At 34.4% G+C, this 21,976-nt stretch overlaps 1 protein-coding gene across 1 annotated transcript; it reads left to right on the top strand.

Annotated features, from left to right (window-relative positions):
• Positions 1-2,363: 2,363 nt before the first annotated feature.
• LOC100915727 (olfactory receptor 1N2) lies at positions 2,364-21,619 on the top strand. The gene is made up of 2 exons (XM_012553685.2): positions 2,364-2,860; positions 20,671-21,619. Exons 1-2 carry the CDS (start codon positions 2,364-2,366, stop codon positions 21,617-21,619), a joined length of 1,446 nt encoding a protein of 481 aa, XP_012409139.2.
• The last annotated feature ends 357 nt before the right edge of the window (positions 21,620-21,976 follow it).

Here is a 21,976-nt window from a genome sequence, read left to right as displayed (position 1 = left end):
ACTCATGGACCTTCTCAGAATATCACTCTCTTATGGGTAGAATTATGACCCTTTTTAGTAAGAGAGGTCAGCTTTATTGACTTATATAGATGAACAAATAGAGAGATTTATTTCCACATAAGATTTCATATTTAGAATTAGAAGGGATCTTAGATACCATCTATTTCCATTTACTTTAGAGAGTCCAAGGCCCACATTTTAAATATTAGGAAGCTGAATTTTAGAGATGTTAAATGATTTAACACAGGTAGCTAACTGTTGGAGTTCAACTTCTGACTTTTATCTCCAATACTGGAGTGATTTCTTCTTAAGAAACAATGTTTACTGTGACCATATATTGACTTTTACATAATGATTTTAGATCCATTGGAAACTAGACACAAAAGAGGTCTTCTTGGCTTCAAGTGTGACAGTTGTAATAATTTCCAAATTTAGATTTTTCATGGTAACAGGAAGAGGCATAGTTCCCCCTCTTCATTAAACTGTTCTTATACAAAGATTTATTAAGGAAGAAACTAAATTTGAAACCTATATCCTCTTCTCATCACACTAATTTACACTTACAGAAATAAGATATAATAGACTGAATGGGAAGGGATTGGCATTTATTAGCCCTGCATGCATGGTAGCTACTGGAAGGGGATTGACACCTGATAATGGTTATAGAGTCATATGATGTTAAGGATAGACATGATCTTGGAGATCAACTACTTCAATTCCTGCATTTTATGGATGAGAAAACCAAGACATACATAGGATGAGCACTGCTCAAGGTCACACAGCAGAGTAGTGAACAAGTGGACCTAGACCAGAGGATTTTTGGGGGTTTTTTTTTGATAGAATCTGGGTTTATTGTCCTTTATCCTCCCTCCTGTCATTCTTTTGTAAAGTCCTATTATATTTCATCACAGCAAAGGGTTGACCTTGAATTCTCAAAGACTTTAAATGAGAGCAATCTCTGATATATCCTACCACAATGGAAACATTTCAAATAAAACTTAGCAAATGATTGTTTATCAGTCATCCATACAGTTTAGGAAGACTCATTACTGTATTGGATACAGGATGAAGAATTTTTCATCCAGATAATACAAAAAGACAATCTATTAGGATACCAAATGGTTACACTTTGCATCCGTGGAAGGATTATTCAATGAAGAAATCTCAGATAATCCTGTTATTATATAAACAGAAACTTAATTCAACAAACATCATTCAATTTTAAACTCACACTCATAAACATCTGAACATTTGGAAATCAGAATATTTCATTCAAAATGTTTGAGAAATAGGATGAATAGTACCTTAAATTATGACAGCTATAAAGAAGAAATGCTACTCTGATTTAGGTTATTATTCTTTGCCTCAATTTCATCCCAATTTCTTAAGCCATTTGAGTCACAATCATGAAAAAAACAACCAAAGTACATGCAACTTTTCTAGACAACTACAGTTAGGGTTAAATTGTGAAACTGAAAAACATCAGTGTGGAAGCTATGTAGTGTAATGGATAGAATGCAGGATTTAGAGTCAGAGAAAGTTGAGTTCAACCCCACTTCTGAAAAAACATACTAGTTATGTAACTTTGTAACTTTTAAATGCTTCAGGTAATTAAATCACATACAGCGTGTAAGTTGAGGTGATAGAATTTTCACACAGGATCATCATGCTTAAAAAAATTCACAAATTCTTCATGTGCTTTTTTGTAGAAGCACATAAACTTTTGAGGATGAAGATATTTTTAAAAGATTTAAGAAAATAAATCATTGAAAAGTAAATACGAAAGACTTGTTTTACTTAGCGGCATAATGGAAATCCTATGATATAAATGAATTTTCTAGAAATTGAAAACCTTACTCCTTTAGACAAAATTTTTAATTTTAGTCATTTTGATATAAATTTTCTGCAGACTATCTCCGTGATTTATTTTTTTCTTTCTTCTGGAACTGAATATACTGCAGAACAATCTATGATTTCTTCTATCAGATATTCCCTCCATAGATAGCCACCAGTATCTAGTAGCTTCATGAGTTTGCTGAGCCAAAAACTGTGAGCAAACTTTCAGTCATTATCCTTTCCTCACTTAGCTTTATAGATTCTTGGAAACCCCTATCTCAAGATCCAGCCAAAACTCAAAATCAGAGAATTCATCATTAATGTCCATAGCATTTTACATATTGACTGCTATCATTCTGGAGTCAATACTTCTTACTGTTCTAACACTTTATGTTTTAAGGTCCTTTTTAACTCTAAACATTTGTGACTTTATGACTTTTATGTCCATGAAGCCTATATGCAATATTTTATGATTTTTATGACTCATATTTCTGATTTCTCTTTCTTCCAGCAGTTAGTAAAATAACATGGAAAGAGACAACAAGACAAGTGTCTCTGAATTTTTCCTTTTGGGACTTCCCATCAGACCACAGCAACAAGTCTTGTTCTACATCCTATTCTTGAGTATGTATCTCATCACACTGTTTGGGAACCTGCTTATCATTTTGCTGATCAGATTAGACTCTCATCTTCGTACCCCTATGTATTTCTTCCTCAATCACTTGGCCTTTACTGATGTCTGTTTCTCATCAGTGACTACCCCAAAGATGCTGTTGAACATGCAGACAAGAAGCCAAACCATTACCTACAATGGATGCATCTCACAGATGTATTTCTTCATATTCTTTACTGATCTGGACAGCTTCCTGCTCACTGCAATGGCTTATGATCGCTATGTTGCCATCTGCCACCCTCTCCACTATACCACTGTCATGAGCCAGAATCTCTGCATTCTATTAGTGGTTGGATCCTGGATTTTCTCCTGTGCCAGCTCCTTGACCCATACTCTTCTACTAGCCAGACTGTCCTTTTGTGCAGATAACACCATAGCTCACTACTTCTGTGACTTGGCTGCTTTGCTCAAGCTATCCTGTTCAGATATCTCCCTCAATGAACTAGTGATATTCACTGTAGGGGTAGCAGTCATTACACTGCCACTTATATGTGTCCTTGTTTCTTATATCCGTATTGTTGCCACTGTCCTGAAGATCCCTTCTACCAAGGGGATCTGCAAAGCCTTGTCTACCTGTGGCTCCCATCTATCTGTGGTGTCTTTATATTATGGGACGATTATTGGCCAATACTTTTTCCCTTCCTCCAGTAACTCTAACATCAAAGACATCATTTCTGTTATAATGTATACAGTGGTGACACCCATGCTGAATCCCTTCATCTACAGTCTGAGAAACAGAGATATTAATGGAGCTCTGAAGAAAGTTCTTAGGAGGGGAATGTTTTCTTGTCCTTCATAGCCAGATTATGATTTAATTTTATAGATTATCTCTATTCATTTAATAATTCATAATAATAAAGATAATTTAAACTAATTTTTCCCATTTCTCCATAAATTTTCCATAGAGAATCTATCAGATATTGATAAGAATTGCCCACAATGAGAAGGGGTAGAATTTGTTGAGCTCCCAGTTGCTAGACTTAACAGTCACATGAATGATCTGTAAAAGCTTCAAAGAAAACTACATTGGTTTATTGTTTAGAGGGCACCATTTATGGACTTTATGGTATTTCTGTGAGAGAAGCATATAGGAATTCATTAGAGATGAGAAAATCTAATTGTTGAACAGTTCACATAATTTACACAAAGTTTATTTAGTTTAACAAATATTTTTAGCATCCATTATTTCAAGACGCTGTTATGTACTAGGGATACAAAGACAAGCATATAAAATAGTCCTTTGCTCTTAAGGATGTGATATTCTTCAAATAGTAAGGGCTAGGTCACTGAAAGTAAGTCAAAGATTCTTCTCAAAATACCTCACTGATTTTCACATATTATATTAGTCCAGAAAAAATGCAACAGAATTAGTTTTTTTTTTTTTTTTTTTTTACTAGAGACAATATAATACAGGGGAAAGAGCAGTGCATCTGGAAAGGTTCAAAATCCAGTTCTCCCAATTACTTTCTATGTGATCTTGAGCAAATACTCAGTTTCTCTGAGCCTCAGTTTCCTCTTTTGTAAAATGAGGGAGTTAGACTGGATGACCTGTTTGGGCCCTTTTAGCTTTAATTCCATGAATTTGTCAAGAGTTGTCTTTCTTTTACATTTTGGTTGGGTGTAGCTCATAGAAGGTCTGGGTTCAAATTGTGAGGGCACAAGGACAGTGAAAACCACCCTACAGTAGCAAAAATAATTTTTATTGCTTCTGGATGCATTCACATTTTCAGCAGCAAGAAGAGGCCTTGGTAGAGACCCTATGCTACGAAAGACTACAAGGAAAATTTGTAAGTATCAACAACTTTATCCTAATAGAGGTGCCAAAGATTGTAAGGAGGATAGTATATAACTTAGAAAGTCACATAGGTGTCTTATCACAAATAATGGAATTTATCTGGCCAACAGGGTTCAAGTCAGAAACATTACATGGTTCAAGAGGATACTGAAAATTCCATGTGTGTTGAGGTGTGGGAGAGGAGATGCAGATGATGGTTCCAACAGTTATTATGATCATAGCTAAAAACCAAGAAGTGACTTTTTTGTTTACCCTGACTTTCTGCTTTAAAAACTTCCCAACTTTCCTGGTTCCTACAATGAAGAGTTAGTAACAAAGAGTCTGATATTAGGAAATTGAAGGAGAAAATGTGACATGGAAATTCTAAAAGACAATTTTAGAGCTAAGACAGTAAGACTGAATTGAGTAAAGTGATACCATCTAATTATTTTCTTCCTTGGTTGTGGCCCTTGAGGGTATTGTATAAATTGAGTGTAGCACACTAACTCTCAATCTTGTGATTCAATTCTAGATCTAGCTCAGTTCCCTTTCTTTTCAATTATATATCTAACCCAATTTTTGTCTTTTAGGAAAACTTTATTCAATTATGAGAAAACTTTATTGTATTGTTTGCACCTAGCCTTGAATGACTGGGAAGCTGGACCACCTCTACCAAAAGACCTCGGTTATGCTTATCAGAAATCCAGTCAGATCTAAAGATTGAAGCAAGAAGTTTTCTCACAATTATACATCTCAAGCATTCTATTTGAAAATTATTGTTTCTGAAAGTTATTGTTTCCACATTCTTTTGTTTGAATACAGACAATTGGGGGGGAAGGAGGTGAGGCACTTCTTTTTCTGATTTCAGAGAATTTCATCTGTTTGCTCTTTACTTCTCAACTTTGAAAATCCCTAATTTTTCCTGCAATTAGAAACTAGCCTAATTATACTTGCTTTTATTTTGTCCATTGCAATCTTTTAATACATAAAAATCCATCTTTCTCTGTATTCAGGGTCCACTGCCAAGTTGAGAAGATCTGGAACATTTTTGTTACATGATTGACTGTATTGCTTAATAAATAAATATATATGTATGTACGTATTTATGTATGTATGCTTGGGAGCTTGAACCTTTGTTTCCTCAGTTGTTTTTTTTTTTTTTTCAGATTTCACTTGTGACCCTTCCCACTTTTATCTAGCCATCATGTGATCTCAGCCAGCCATACTGGTGAGGTCTCAATATTCCCCCAAATGTTACATTAATTCAAGAAAATTGTGATTTAAAGTTAACTTCCAGACTCTATTCAAGCTCCTTTATAAAAAGTGTAAGTAGCAATCGAGCATATAATTCCATAACTGATATATAATTATTTATAGTAATATGGTAATTGATATATAATATGACAAAGGAAGATACAAAAAATGGAGTATAGCTGTTTCCAGGAAACAAGTCTGACTTAGAAATTTCTCAATTCTAAGTGGTGAATAGATTAAATACACAAGACAGTAGTAAATGACCACAGCAATCTAATGTTTGATAGATCCCAAGACCTCACTTGAATACTTGAATATTGTTTTCTGAAATAAGTACTTATTACTTTCAACACTGCTAGGAAATCTAGAAAACAGTACAGACAAGTATAGACAAACATCTTACACCAAATATCAAGATAAAGTCAAAATGGATACATGATTTAGACATAAAGCATGATACCATAAACAAATTAGGAAAGCAGGAATAGTCTTATCTGTCAGATCAATGGAGAAGGGGAGAATTGTTGACCAAACAAGAGTTAAAGAGCATTACCAGATGTAAAATGGATAATTTTGATTATATTAAATTAAAATTTTTTTTGCACAAACACAATGTTAGAAGAAAACCAGAAGGCTTAGAAACAATTCTTACAGAAAATGTCTTTGATAAAATCCATATTTCTCAAATATAGAGAGAATTGGGTCAAATTTGCAAGAATACAAAAATTTTCCCAGTTGATAAATGGTCAAAGGCTGGAGAAATCAAGGCTATCTTTATGCCACATGATAAAATGCAATAAATACATTTTGATTAGAGAAATGAAAATTAAAGCAAATCTGAAGTTCTATCAAGCCTATCAGTTTGGATAATATGACAGAAATGGAAAATGATAAATGTTGAAAGGTATATGGAAAAAATTGAGACACTAATATGCTATTGGTGGAATTGATCCAACCATTCTAGAAAGCAATATGGAATTATACTCAAAGGGTTATAAAACCATGCCTAATCTTTGACACAATACTATCATTACTACATCTGAATCTCAAAAAGATCTTTTTAAAAAGAGAAATGGATTTATATACGTAAAATATTTATAGTAGACCTTTTTGTGATGGCAATGAATTGAAAATTGAGGGGCTGCCCATCATTTGGGAATGGGTAGACAAGTCATGGGATATGAATGTGATGGAATATTCTTATTAAAGTGAAGAGCAGGTGGATATCACAAAACCCTGTAAAAACTAACCTGAACTGATACTGACTGAAGTGGGCATAACCATTAATAATTGTTTTCAACAAAACAATGATCCAAGAGAATTTCAGAGGATTCATGAAGAAAAATGTTATTTGCATCAAAAAACTGATGGAATGGGAATGCAAATTGAAAGCATACTATTTTCACTTTCTTAGATTTTTTTTGTTTTTTGTGTTTTCTTTTACAATATTACTAATACAGAATTATGTCTTACATGATTGCACATATATAACCTGTATCAAATTGCTTACCATTTTAGGGAAGGTGGAGACAAAGGAGGGAGAGAGAAAATTTGGAACTCAAAAATTTTTAAGAGTGAATGTTAAAAATTGTCTTTACATATAATTGAAAAAATAAAATATTTTTTCTCAATAATTTTCAATATTTATTTTTGTAAGATTTTTGAGTTCCAGTTTTTCCTTCCATTGCTCTCTTACATCCTTCCTCCCAAAGACAACAAATAATCTGATATAGGTTACAGATGTACAATCATTTTAAACCTATTTCCATATTTGCCATGTTGTGAAAGAAAAATCAGAACAAAAGAGAAAAACACAAAAAAGAAAAAGCAAACAACAAAAAAGATGAAAATAATACGATTTGACCCATATTCAGTCTCTACAATTCTCTTTCTGAATGCGGATGGCATTTTTCATCCCAAGTCTATTGGAATGATCTTGGATCAATGTATTTCTGAGAAGAGTTAAGTCTATCATAATTGATCATCACATTATTTTGTTGTTACTCTGTACAATGTCCTTCTGTGTAGTATTCTGATTGGTTTTCTGGAGGTCTCTGGAGCAGCCTTCTTTCAGTTGAATAGCCACCACAAGAATAGCCAGGTATTAAAGTTCCAATTCTTTATTGTCTCCTTGCCTGGGGCCCAGTTAGCTTTCTTGAGAGCCTTTCAGACTGGCCTTGGTCTCAGTGGGGGAAGCAAGAGGACAGGCCAACCACCACGAGGTTGAGGAAGATGGAAATGAATCTGTCTCTCCTTTGCTCCGAGAGCTTGAGGTCCTGCCTCCAGTCCTCTTGTCTTCTCTGGCTCTGTCTCTAGCTGAGTTTGTCCCAGCTTAATATGCTCTATTCTAATTATATTATCATAGGTGTGAATCTTGGGGAACTATATTAAGTCCTAAGTACATGTACTGAACTAGAGAACCATGCTAATCTAGATAACCATTGTCTAGATAACCACTGAGTTAGCAACTTGTAAGAATCCTTGTTTCAAATACAGAGTTCTGGCCCATAACACTTCTGGTTCTGCCTACTTCACTTACCATCAGTTCATGTAAATCTCCCCAGGTTTTTCTGAAATCAGCCTGCTTATCATTTCTTATAGAACAATAATATTCCATTATATTCATATACAATAACTTATTCAGTCATTCCTGAATTGATGGGCATTCATTCAATTGTCACTACAAAAAGAACTGCTACAAATATTTTTGCACATGTGGGTCCTTTTCCCTCTTTTGTGATCATTTTGGGATACTGGCCCAGTAGTGACACTGCTGGATTAAAAGATACACCCATTTTTTTTTTTTTAGTACTTTGGGCATAGTTCCAAATTGCTCTCCAGAATGGCTGGATCAATCACAACTCTACCAACACTGCATTAGTGTTCCAGTTTTCCCACATCCCCTACAATATTTATCAAAATAAAATACTATTTTTAAAAAGAAATTTCTCAATTTTGAATTATTTCTTTGTCTCATGCTCCCTGAAAAGTTTATGTTTTCTGTCTATTTCTCTCTATTTCTGATCATGGAGAATGATAGTGGACTGAAAATAAAGTATGAATGACAGTGTGATATGGAAGCAAAAAAAAAAAGCTAATATGATCTAATGGTTTGAAGCTATATTATCAAAGGCAGTGTCCAAAAAATATGTAGAAATAATCCTGCCAGCCTAAACCCCTACTTGAACCACACATGGAATACTGTATCCTCATTAAATGAAATAATGAATGTAGAGTGCTTTGCTAATCTTAATATAGTAGATGTAAAATTATGATTATTAATGTAAAAAGGGCTTGAAGTTGACCTTGTTGAAGTTGAACATTGGTGAGATGATCAACCCTTTTCTACCTGCTAATGTAAAATGACATTTTATTTAATTCTTCATTAATTGTCTCTGTCTCTCTGTCTGTCCATCTGTCTGTCTCTCTCCTCGCACAAACACATGTGTATGTATCTATATGCTCTCTAATATCCCTAACTATAAGATCTATATAATTTATCAACAATGTAACAAACAATAAAATAAAGACAAATAATTATTTATAAAATCAACTATGAAAAAACATCACAATTACCTTTAATCATCACTGGAACTGCTGAATTCTTAATTTTGAAATCTCATTATTATGATTTAGTTCTGACAAGATATCAATTAAAATCCAATTCTTTTCATGTTTCTTAAAACATGACAAAATCTAATTCTTCGGGGTAAAATATTCTCCTTATCCTCTTTCTCTCTATATCTCACTTTGTATCTCTTCATGACTGTTTAGCCTTCATTCTTTTAACATTGCCTTGCTTCCTAGAGACTTAGTGATAGTAATTATAATCTGGATGAGAGGGGCTATTAAAGTTAGTGTTACTTTTTTCCAGGGGCCAAAAAATGTCCCTGAAAATAATTTGATGATACAAAATATATATGTTGCAAAATAGCAACGTATATATTTTGTAAAATAGCACTTGATTGAGTTACTATAAATAAGGAGAAAACAATTCAATATTAGCACAAATAATAAGTTAAATATGCATAATATTATATGTACATAGCAAAAAATGTAAGGTAACAGCAAGTTATCCCCAAGATAATACACCATGACCAAGTAGGGTTTGTACCAGGAATGCAGAGCAGGTTCAATGTTAGGAAAACTATTAGCACTATTGGCTGTATCAATAACCAAACTAACACAAACCATATATTATCTCGATAGATATAGAAAAATCATTTGACAAAATCCAATAGCCATTCTTATTAAAACACTAGTAGGAATAAATAGATGATCATCACACATTTTTGCTGTTATTGTGTACAATGTATTCCTGGTTTTGCCTATTTCACTCAATTTATATCAGCTTGTTAATCATTTTTATAGACCAATAATAACCCATTATCTTCATATACCATATCCCCCTACTCTTATTAGGAATGCTTCTCTCCATATGTGCTTGCTGTTGGTTTTAGATAGGTGGTGCTTATTATTTTAAGGAAAGCTTCCTTTATTCTTATGTTATCTAGTGTTTTTTTAATAAGAATGGATATTGGATTTTGTTTGTATTTTGATTAAAAGTTCTATGTCTATTAAGATTATCATAAAATTTCTGTTGGTTTTGTTATTGATATGGTCAATTATGGTAATATTTTTCCTGACAGTGAACCAACCCTGCTTTCCTGATATAAATCCCACTTGGTCATAGTGTATTATCTTGCAGAAAAGTGGCTGTAATCTCTTTGCTAATATTTTATTTTAAAATTTTCCATCAAGTGTTTCTATTGGGCCTATATTCCAAAGACATCTTAAAGGAAGGAAAGAGACCTATATAGGCAAAAATATTTGTGACAGCCCTTTTCATAGAGGCAAGAAACTGGAAATGGAGTGGATGCCCATCAGTTGGAGAATGGCTAAATAAGTTATGATATATGAATGTTATCAGATATTATTGTTTTATAAGAAACAATCAGGAGGGTGATTTTAGAGAGGTCTGGAGAGTTATATGAACTGACGCTAAGTGAAATGAGCAGAACCAGGAGATCACTATATATGGCACCATCACTATTATATAAAAATCAATTCTGATGAATGTGACTCTTTTCAACAATGAGATGATTGATGCCAGAAGGTCTTATTTCTAAAATATATAGAGAACTGTGTCAAATTTATAAGACTACAAGTCATTCTCCAATTGATAAATGAACAGATAATTTTCAGATGACAAAATTAAAGCCATCTATAGTTATATGAAAAAAAAGATCTAAATCATTATTGATTGAAAAAATGCAAATTAAAGCAACTCTGAGGTACTACTTTACATCTCTCAGATTGGCTAAGATGACAGGAAAAGATAATGATAAATGTTGGAGGGATTTGGGAAAACTGGGACACTAATGCATTATTGATGGAATTGTGAAATGATTCAACCATTCTGTAATCTAGAATTATACTCAAAGGGCTATAAAACTGTGCTTACCTTTTGATTCAACACTGTCATTACTGGGTTTGTGTCCCAAGGAAATCATAAAAGAGGGAAAAGGACCCACAAGTACAAAAATGTTTTTAGCAGCTATTTTTGTGGTAGCAAAGTATTGGAAAATGAGTAGATGCTCATCAACTGGGAAATGGCTGAACAAGTTGTGGTCTATGAAGATAATGGGGGTATTGTTGTTCTATAAAAATGATGAACAAGCCAATTTTAGAAAGGCCTGGAAAGATTTATACAAACTGATATTGAGTGAAACAAGCAGAACCAGGTATACACAATAACAACAAGAATGTATGATCAACTATAAAAGAGTTGTTTCTTAGTGATTTAGTGATAAAAACAATCCCAATATACTTTGAATAGAAAATGCCATCCACATTCAGGAAAAAAACACCAAAGAGACTGAATGTATAACAACACATGTATATTCACTTCACTTTTTTTTAAATCTCTCCCATAACTTTTCCTTTTTGTTCTGATTTTTCTCTCCCAAAATGATTCATATATGTGTATTAAAAATAAATAAATTCACTTAAGACAAAAAAGAAAGTGCTATGCTCTATGAGTGAAGCAAAATTGCATAGCTCATAAGAAAAGTGAGATGTATAAATTTAGATATCTCTAGTCTAAAACTTTACATGGGTTATTTGTGCATGATTTGTGATAGTCTTTCTACCTTATTTTGCTCTTCTTAGCCACAGTTGGAAACACCTTATCTTGATCCCAACATAGTGATGTCATTTTTGCTCCTTTTCAAGCACAAAGAACAACAATCAACCAACTGGATGATTAAATCCTGTGTACTCTTCTTTATATACATTGTATCTATTTGACTCATCAACTTCCATACATTCACTTATCATCCCTATGCAAATAACTCTCAGATCTCTATACTCAGTTTTCATCTTTTTCCTGAGGTCCAGTCTTGTATCATTGACTGCTTATTAAACATTCCCAGTAGGATCCCATTCTCGTAGATACCTCAAGCTATAGAATTGAATATCTTTCTCCTTATAATAAAAATTGTTTTCTGGATTCCCTATTTAGTAATAATAATAACTACCATTTATGTAGTTTTGCTTTAAACTTTGAAAATACTACATATATATATATACATATATGTCACATATGTATATATGTCACATATGATTCTTCCTTTAAAAGAACAGCTTACTTTTTTTTTCAAACAAGCATTTTATCCCATGACCCCTAGAAATTAATAAAAACTTTTAAAAAGTGAAAAAACAAGGACCTTAGTATATAGCTGCATTATCCAGTAGTGCAAATTCAACATTAGCCATGTTTGAAAATGTATGTTTCTTTCTCCATTTTAAGTTCATCATTTCTAAAAAGCAAAGCATTCCATTTTAAAATAGATTTGATTGCAGCATGATCTAGTGGCCAGAAACTTAAGACTTGGAGTCAGAGGACCTAGGAATGTGAATGTTCTTTTATGTGTATTGCAATTTAGTCTGGTCATGCTGTATATCTGTGTCACAGTTTCTGAAGAATTTATCGTGAGTTTAAATGAAAAACAATGGACAGATGCATTGTGGGTATGAGTACATGGCAACTCTTTTCAAATAAATTTTATAGAAACAGGGGCATATATGTGATAGTGGAGAGATACAAAATCTGAAAAGGAGATAAAAATTGGGAAATAACCAAGGGATTTCACATGTGTTCCACTAGTAGTCATGTAATGGCAAGAAATATAAAGGAAATTCATTAAGACATTGGGTATACCTACTATAGAGGACTTGTGGAAAGACTTGGACAAACAGCACAAGCCAATGAATTGTGATCTGAACCTCTGGAGGAAGTACTTATATTAGTGCAATCATAGATCATCAAAAATGTATTATTGTTATTACAATGAAGATGATGGTGAGTAAAAACTATAAATGTGAAGGAAAAATCTGGAAACAGCAAAAATATCATCTTAAACACAAATATTTCAGGAATTTTTATATTTCATCTCTTTCAAATTACAAGTAAAAGCAAATTTAATTTTTTTTTCTAAATTTGATGTTCCAAATACTCACCTACCCAACCATGGCAATCAGTTATGGCTTATGCATTGCAATCATGCTAAAGATATTTCCATATTAGCCATGTTGCAAAAGAAAACACAGATGTTCCATCCTCCTTTCTCCCAAAAATATTCTAATCTGCATTCAGATTTCATCTATTCTTTATATGAATACAATTTTTCTTCGTAAATCCTTTGAAATTATCTTGGATCATTGTATTTCTGAGAATAGCTAAGTCATACTCACTTGATCATTATACAATATTACTGTGTATAATATTCTCCTGTTTCTACTCACTTCCTTTGTATCACTTCATGTAAGTCTTTCCAGGTTTTTTTAGAAAAACCTGGAATTTTTCATTTCTTATGGAAAAAAAAACAGTATTTCTTCACAATCAAATAGCACAACTTGTTCAGTCACTCTTCAATTTATGGGAATCCCTTCAATTTTCTTTTTTTTTTTTTTGTCACCATAAAAAAGCTGCATAAATAATTTTGTACTAATTGTCTTTGATCTCTTTGAGATAAAGCCTAGAATAGTATACTAGTTCAAGACATCTTGAGGTTTACCAGATAGATTACTTCTTAAGGACAGCGCCATAAACCCATTAATTGGCTCTTGCTGTCACTAATTGACCAATAATAGTTTCCAGGCCAAGGCACAATTAGTTTGTTTGGGCTCTGCTTGCAGATTTAAAGTGAATGTAAAATAGCAACTGTTTCTGTTTTCGACAGAAATCCTGAGTGTCTTTCCCTCCTAGATTGGATTTTTTTGACTAGGTAAAAGAAGCTCTTCTTTGCCTAAAATTTTATCTACCCTTAATCACTGAATGGGCATTGTATCAATCAAGCTGAGATCTGTTAAAGACCTTAGTTTAAAAAGCTCAAGATCAATACAGTTAGAAATAGTAATAGTAATAGAATTTTGAAGCAAGTTTCTCTGATAAAGCTTCATTTCTCAAACTGAGTCAAATTTATAAAAAATAAGATCAAAAGATATGAACTATGCCCAAAGAACTATTAAATCATAAATATCCCTTGACCTAACATTACCACAATTAGGCATGAATTCCAAAAATGATTTTTAAAAAGGAAAAGGGCCTACATGTATAGAAATATTTATACCAGTTCTCTTCTCAGAGCAAAAAAAAATTGGAAACTGAGAGGAAGCACATCAATTGGGGAATGACTGGATAAATTGTGATATATAATTATGATGCAACATCATTGTTTTGGAAAAGGTGATGATCAGGATACTCTTAGAAAACCTGGAAAGTCCTCCATGAACTCAAGCAAAGTAGAATGTACTGTGTACAAAGTTACAGCAATGCTGTGGGATGATCAGTTGTGAATGGCTTTGCTATTCTTAGCAATACAATGTTCCATAACTACTCTGAAGGACTTATGATGAAAAAATCCTATCCATACCCAGAAAAAGAATTGACTGTGTCTGAATGAATATTGAAGCATATTCTCATTTTCTCTCTTTCTCTCTCTCTCTCTCTCTCTCTCTCTCTCTCTCTCTCTCTCTCTCTCTCTGTCTGTCTCTCTCTTTTATTTTTCTTGAGAGTTTTTTAAGGGATGGGATATCTAGATTTTCTTTCACAACATGACTTATGGAACTGTTTTGCATAACTTCACATGTGAATTCTTAATCGAAGGGGGCTCAGAAAGAAAATCCAGAATTCAAAGTTTTAAAAACAAATGTAAAAAATGTTTTAAATGTAGGTGGGGAAAATAAAAATATTTAATAAAAATAAAAAAAAGTTCAAGGTATTTGACTGCATCCAGGGTCATCCCTAGTCATCTCTATTTAAATCTTGCTACTGAACCCAAATGGCTCTGGAGTAGAAAGTGAGGTTAATGATTTTGCACAGTTCACTCTCACTTAAATACAACTCAAGTGTGTGTCATGGTCTCACTTCCCTGATGTTGTGGTCCTTTTTGAGAATGAAGGACAATCAATTTCTACTAATGTTTAAAGGAAGTTATCTTGGCCTCTGTTCAAGTTTTCTCTTCTTTAAATTATACAATTCCAGTTTTCAAATAGTGGATATAATAGGATGATCTTTTAAAAAATTTTAATAGCTTTTTATTTACAAGTTATATGCATGGGTAATTTTACAGCATTGACAATTGCCAAACCTTTTCTTCCAATTTTTCCCTTCCTTCCTCCCACTCCCTCCCCTAGATGACAGGATGACCAATACATGTTAAATATATTAAAATATAAATTAAATACAAAATGAGTATACATGTCCAAACAGTTATTTTGCTGCACAAAAAGAATCGGACTCTGAAATATTGTACAATTAGCCTGTGAAGGAAATGAAAAAATGTAGACGGGATAAAAATTTAGGGATTGGGAATTCAATGTAATGGTTCTTAGTCATCTCCCAGAGTTCTTTCTCTGGGCGTAGCTGGTTCAGTTCATTACTGCTCCATTGGAAATGATTTGGTTGATCTCGTTGCTGAGGATGGCCTGATCCATCAGAACTGGTCATCATCTAGTATTGTTGTTGAAGTATATAATGATCTCCTGGTCCTGCTCATTTCACTCAGCATCAGTTCATGTAAGTCTCTCCAGGCCTTTCTGAAATCATCCTGTTGATCATTTCTTACTGAACAATAATATTCCATAATATTCACATACCACAATTTATTCAGCCATTCTCCAATTGATGGGCATCTACTCAGTTTCCAGTTTCTGGCCACTACAAAGAGAGCTGACACAAACATTCTTGCACATACAGTTTCCTTTCTCTTTTTTAAGAGCTCTTTGGGATATAAGCCCAGTAGTAACACTGCTGGATGAAAGGGTATGCAAAGTTTGATAACTTTTTGAGCATAGTTCCAAACTGCTCTCCAGAATGGTTGGATGAATTCACAATTCCACCAACAATGTGTTAGTGTCACTGTTTTCCCACATCCCCTCCAACATTCCACATTATCTTTCCCTGTCATTCTAGCCAGTCTGACAGGTGTGTAGTGGTATCTCAAGTTGTCTTAATTTGCATTTCTCTGATTAATAATGACGTGGGGCATCTTTTCATATGGCTAGAAATAATTTCAATTTCTTTGTCTGAGAATCATCTCTTCAAATCCTTTGACCATTTATCAATTGGAAAATGTCTTGATTTCTTATAAATTAGAGTCAATTCTCTATATATTTTGGAAATGAGGCCTCTATCAGAACCTTTGACTGTAAAAATGTTTTCCCAGTTTATTGCTTCCCTTCTAATCTTGTCTGCATTGGTTTTTAATAGGATGATCTTAAAGGAACATTAGAGGCCCCGTAGTCCAACCCTTTCATGCTCCAAGTGAGAAAACTGAGACCTAGTAAGATTAGTTGACTTGACCAAGATCACATAGACAAGTGCATTCAGAGATGGAAAGAGTAATAGAGATTCTTTTTTTTTTATTTTAGATACAAGGAAACTAAATGCAGAGCAAATATGTTCTGGAGCTGGAATTTAAACCCAGGTTCTTTGCTTTCAAAGTTGTGAGTTTGCATTTTATAAGCTAGTTTAGTCTCCCAGAATCCTGGTGCTCTGCCTCTGCACTTACTCCAGCTTGTCATTGTTTTTTCCTCAAGTAAAGAATTATAAAATCTCTATATAATGAAATAGCTGAGATCTTCCCTTCATTGGTCTCTTCATGCTACTAAACTTGCTCCATTAACCAAGATCACTGAGTCAATATTTGGGGAGCATAAGATGGAAAGAATGTTAGAGATCATCTAGTCCAATCCCTTCATTTTAGAGAGGAGTAAATTAAAGCTCAGAGAGGTCTTTCTCTAGTGCTTGAACAGAGTCCACAAAGGAATTCCTCTGGAACTCAAGAAAATAATTCCCTCCAACCTTACTCCCTCTTAAAACGAAACCAGATGAAAGATTGCACTCCCATTGTCTAAGAATCCTTTGGGATCCAACCAGGGCTATCTGGAGCTGAGTATGAAGAATTACTTTTTGTCCTTAATGAGGAGTTTAGAGGATTGAGCTCCAAAGAGACATTTTAATCCAGGGAGACATTCCTAATTTGCATTACATTGTGACCCAGGGTCTGCTCCAAAAGAAAGCTTCTGTGTCCATATTCCAGATCCACAGCCTGTCTCCTCTGTGGCTGCACAGGAGATTCTCTGGATCTTTATTGTGAGTTTACCATTATTTCCAGGAGATACATGAAAGTGACTGAGGCAGCTTCTTCTGTCAGAGCTCATGCAGACCAATCTGGTAAGAGATGAGGGAGGGAAGAAGGATGGCTGAAGTTCAAACATGCTGATCTTTAGCACTCCTTCCATTCAGCCAGTTAAGGGCTAAGAAAGAATAATAAAAAGAGGCTAATTTACACTCTGAGATTTCTCTCTCTCCTTCCCACTAGAATAATCCCAGACCACCAATTTCTAAGGTTTATGTGAGAAATGTCTCTTAAGCAATCTCAGCCAAACCCATGGTTAGTATCTAGGTCACAGAGACCATTGATGTGACTAGAAACCAAGTAGACTTCAATCCCTTTGTCTTCTTCCCAGTGTTGAATTCTTTCTGGATTTTCTAATATCATTTTTATTACTGCTTCTCCCCTTCAAAGGACAAAAAATCCTAAAGGTCTCTGGGTAATGGAATCATAACAATACTGGTCAAGGAAACAGGATGAAAAACTTAGGAAAAGGCCAATACAAAGGAAAAACTCAGGGCCAAGAATAAAGCAATGATAAAATGGAAGAGCTTAGAGGATGGAGTAAAAATACATTTTTATTTTTACTAGCTTCTATTTGAAACTTAGCACTTCTTTCCATAACTAATATAAGTAACAGAAAAAAACATTTTTGGAAGTGATTCAATATGTTTCACTAGATTGTCAAAGAGGTCCATGATACAAAAAAGGCAAGAACTCTTTAGATAGATACATAGATGGATAGATGGATAGATAGACAGACAGATAGATAGATAGATAGAGTCAAGGGTGTGATAGAGCCACATTGTACAGACTTGTGAAAATAAACTTTTAATTTTTGAGTGTGAAAATACCTTAGATGTGTTAAAAAAAAAAGCCTTGATTCATTTTTTTCTTGATTATCTAGACTCAAAAAATGATGAAGAAAAGATTAATAATACAAATTAAACTTAGAAATGTGTCTTGTGTTCATTTTTAGGAACTTAGTTGTTAATCATTTACTGGAACATTATTGAATATAATCTTCCCTTAACATATGCTGCCATACCCACAAAATATGTTTGAAAGAAAAATGGCCCTAGAGAACTGGAAGAAAGTTTTTTTCATTTCTTCATTCTCATTAGTCAGTTTAGGAAGGAAAATCAATGGTTCCTCAATTAGAACTGATCCACCAGAGTCACCAATAAATGAGGTACTAGAACTCAAAGTCATATGGGTTTTCTTAGAATTAGGCCAATAATCTTTCCATTCTATTATTCTCTGAACTTTCAGAATATGTAATTATATACTTATTTCAACACGTTAGTGATTTATGGACTTGTGACTTCCTCGTTGTGAATATTCCCCTCCCTTGATGCTAATTATAATTCCATCTCCCTTAATGAAAGGCCTTTGTGAGATACTATAGGAAAAAAAAACTTTCATCCTTTGGCAAATCTTTTGGTTACAAAACTCTAGTTCACCTCATAATGAGGCTGGCCTTCAAACATAAGTGGAGGATCCATTGACAAACTTACACTTAAAACTTCATTAATTTGGGACAGTTAGGTGGCTTAGTGGACAGAGCACCAGCCCTGAAGTTCGGAAGACCTAAATTCAAATCTGACCTTCAGACACTTAACATTTCCTAGCTCTGTGAACTTGGTCAAGTCACTTAATCCCAATTACCTCAGGGGGGAAAAAAACTTCACTACTTTGACCAAGTCTTCCCCAGAGTTTGTGCCCTGCTGGTACAAACTTCTAGAGGTCAAGTTCACATGTCATAATGAAGAATCAGAGTACAATAGATCAGAGTACAACCCCATTTTGGAAACAAAGAGTATTCATAAAGCATAGAGTTTTAGAACTGGAAGAGATTTCCAAAACGTGTAGTATAAATCATTCATTTTATGGATTAGGAAATTAAGGTCAAAAAGGTTAAGTGACTTACCTAAAATCACTGAACTAATGTAGATAAAACTGAAAATCAAGTTTTCTGATTTTAAATCCATATGCATATATTACATAGCTTTTATCTATAAGTGGGGAAGAGAGTAACATAGATTTATTACTCATTTGCTACTTAATGTCATTGTTGAATGGCACTTCACTCTGTTTCAAAGCTTTGAAACTACTACTATGAGTTCAATTACATCTGTCTCCTTTTCTGGTTCTTGACACTGAACTACAGAGAACCTTAGGGCTTTGAGCATAGATTATAGGAGAGAAATGGATCCCCAACAAGGCCTAGACTTCAACACTTTTGGGGAGTTTGGGGCGAAAAATTTTCTCCTACTATCTATTCCCAAGAAGTCTTTTCTAGCCTCAGAGTTGAAGAGGGATAAAAAGCAAATGAATGGCTTTGTGATTAATTCCCATCTCTAAAGGAGTAGAAGGATAAACTGTAACCTACTGTCTTCTCCTGTAGCATCAACAGTAAGGGCATCTCCAGCAGGATCTCCAGCACACATGAATACACACACACACACACACACACACACATGCATATGCACATACACATGCACACGCACACACGCATGCCAGTGGGGAAGCTACAGTTGTTCCTTTTGCTGTTGTTGCTTAATTAAGCTTAAAAACTATTCTTCTAGTATATTTTTATTTCCTTCAATGTCCAAATGTACACTACACTTATGTTTTATAATGATTAGAATAAGTATCTTAGAAGTGTGTTAATTCAACACAACAATCCCATGAGGCCAGCAGAGCAAGGATATTAATATTTTATTGATGAAAGAGCAGAATCACAGAGAGGTAATATGATTTGTCCAGGATCACATAGCCAGGATCTGGAGTCTTAAATACCCTACTGCACACATTTCATATCTAGGGACAAGAAATAGAGGATAGTAGAATATGACCTATATTTGTACCAATTAGGCAATAATCGATTCCTGACCTTTGAGGCTAATTTATTAAATATTGTCAATCACTTAGGGTCTAGTTCAAGTCCTTTCTCCTCTTGAAAGCTTATTCTAGTTTTTCCAGCCTTGACTGATCTTTTTTTTTTTTTGAGCTATCCCATTTAGACTGTACTAACCAATCTAGTATTTGCTTAAAAATAGTCCTCAATTTTTCACTATATAGTCACGTATAGTAGTCTCAACTCCTCTAATTTTAATAGTAGCTCATATTTTACAGTGCTTTTATTATAAAACTTTGAAGTATAGAGTATAAGTTTGAAGCCCTATTTCATAGATGAGAAAACTGAGTCACAGAGAGAAAAAAGCAGTTTTCCCTGATTCCACCACTAAGAACAGACTTAGCTAAGACTCAAATTTAGCTCTTCAGATCCCAAGTTCAATGTAATCTTTATTAAGCCATCCTTTTATTCAGAACAGAGATTATTCTTCTTCCTTCTCTTAACCAAAGACCATAGCACAAATCTAGGTGTCAAGAGGGAACTCAATAAACATTGACTCAAAGAATATTTTCATTTTCACAGACAGTGAGAGACACATGGGACAAGAAAATAAAACAAGCATCTCTGAATTTATCCTCTTGGGACTATCTGAACAACCTGATCATCAGAGACTGCTATTCGGGTTATTCCTGGCCATGTACTTGATCACTGTGGTGGGGAACCTTCTCATCATACTAGCCATTGGCTTTGATTCCCATCTCCAAAGTCCTATGTATTTCTTCTTGGCCAATCTGTCCTTTGCAGACATCTGTTTCACATCAGCTTCTATTCCCAAGATGCTGGTGAACATTGACACCCAGGATCAGACCATTTCCTATGTTGGATGTATTACCCAGCTATATTTCCTTCTTGCATTTGGGGGTTTGGACAACCTACTTCTGGCTGCAATGGCCTATGACCGCTATGTGGCCATTTGCCGTCCCCTTCACTATGCCACAATTATGAGTTCTCAGCACTGTGTGCTGATGCTGAGTATCTGTTGGGCACTGACCAATATTCCTGCCCTGACACATAGCATTCTGATGGCCCACCTGGACTTCTGTACCCATCATGCCATCCCCCACTTCTATTGTGATATTAGTCCCCTGCTAAAATTGGCGTGCTCTGATACTCGCTTAAATGAACTGATGGTAATCATCATGGGAGCAATATTCCTCACTCTTCCACTTGCCCTCATTGTCCTCTCCTATGCCCATATCACATCTGCTATCCGTAGTTTCTCCTCTCTTGAAGGGAGATGGAAAGCCTTCTCCACCTGTGGGTCCCACCTCACTGTAGTTTTACTCTTTTATGGTTCCTTAATGGGTGTGTATTTATTTCCTGCATCAAGCTACTCTGTCCAAAGGGAAAGTACAGCTTCTGTTCTCTATATGGTGGTGACCCCCATGATGAACCCATTCATCTATAGCCTGAGGAACAGAGACATGAAAGGGGCACTAGGGAGGCTTCTTAGCAATGGGAAAACTCTCTCTTCACCATAACAGCAATGGCTGCTCCTGATGTCAACTTCATCCTACTGCAGTCTATCCAAGCTTATCCCATTCTACCCCACTTTATCTAGTCCTAAGAATTCCAGTATCAATCACTTTGGGCTGTCATATCTGAGAAATCTGAACTGGCTGAAACTTAAGACAAGCCAAACCCTCCATGGGGAATTAGAAGAATGTGTTCTTCTTCATTTTCCCCTTCATTAACTTACTTATTCAACAAACCTAAATTTATCAGGAAAGTTTAGATAAGTTATGGTACTTGTCTTCATGGTGTTTACAATTGTGGTCCCAGTGTTGTTCCACAAAGCAGTACAACTTTAGCAGTGCATCAGAATCACATAGGGAGAA

This window comes from Sarcophilus harrisii, chromosome 2 (assembly GCF_902635505.1).
Source record: "Sarcophilus harrisii chromosome 2, mSarHar1.11, whole genome shotgun sequence".
In the NCBI taxonomy this organism is placed as follows: Eukaryota; Metazoa; Chordata; class Mammalia; order Dasyuromorphia; family Dasyuridae; genus Sarcophilus; species Sarcophilus harrisii.
This window is presented reverse-complemented; position numbering and strand designations above follow the sequence as displayed.

Bases quoted from the DNA above. Each gene is read 5' to 3' on its own strand.
- LOC100915727 (XM_012553685.2), top strand. From the start codon at position 2,364: ATGGAAAGAGACAACAAGACAAGTGTCTCTGAATTTTTCCTTTTGGGA. The intron at 2,861-20,670 runs GTCCTTTTGTGC...AGACAGTGAGAG, and splicing joins ACTCTTCTACTAGCCAGACT to ACACATGGGACAAGAAAATA.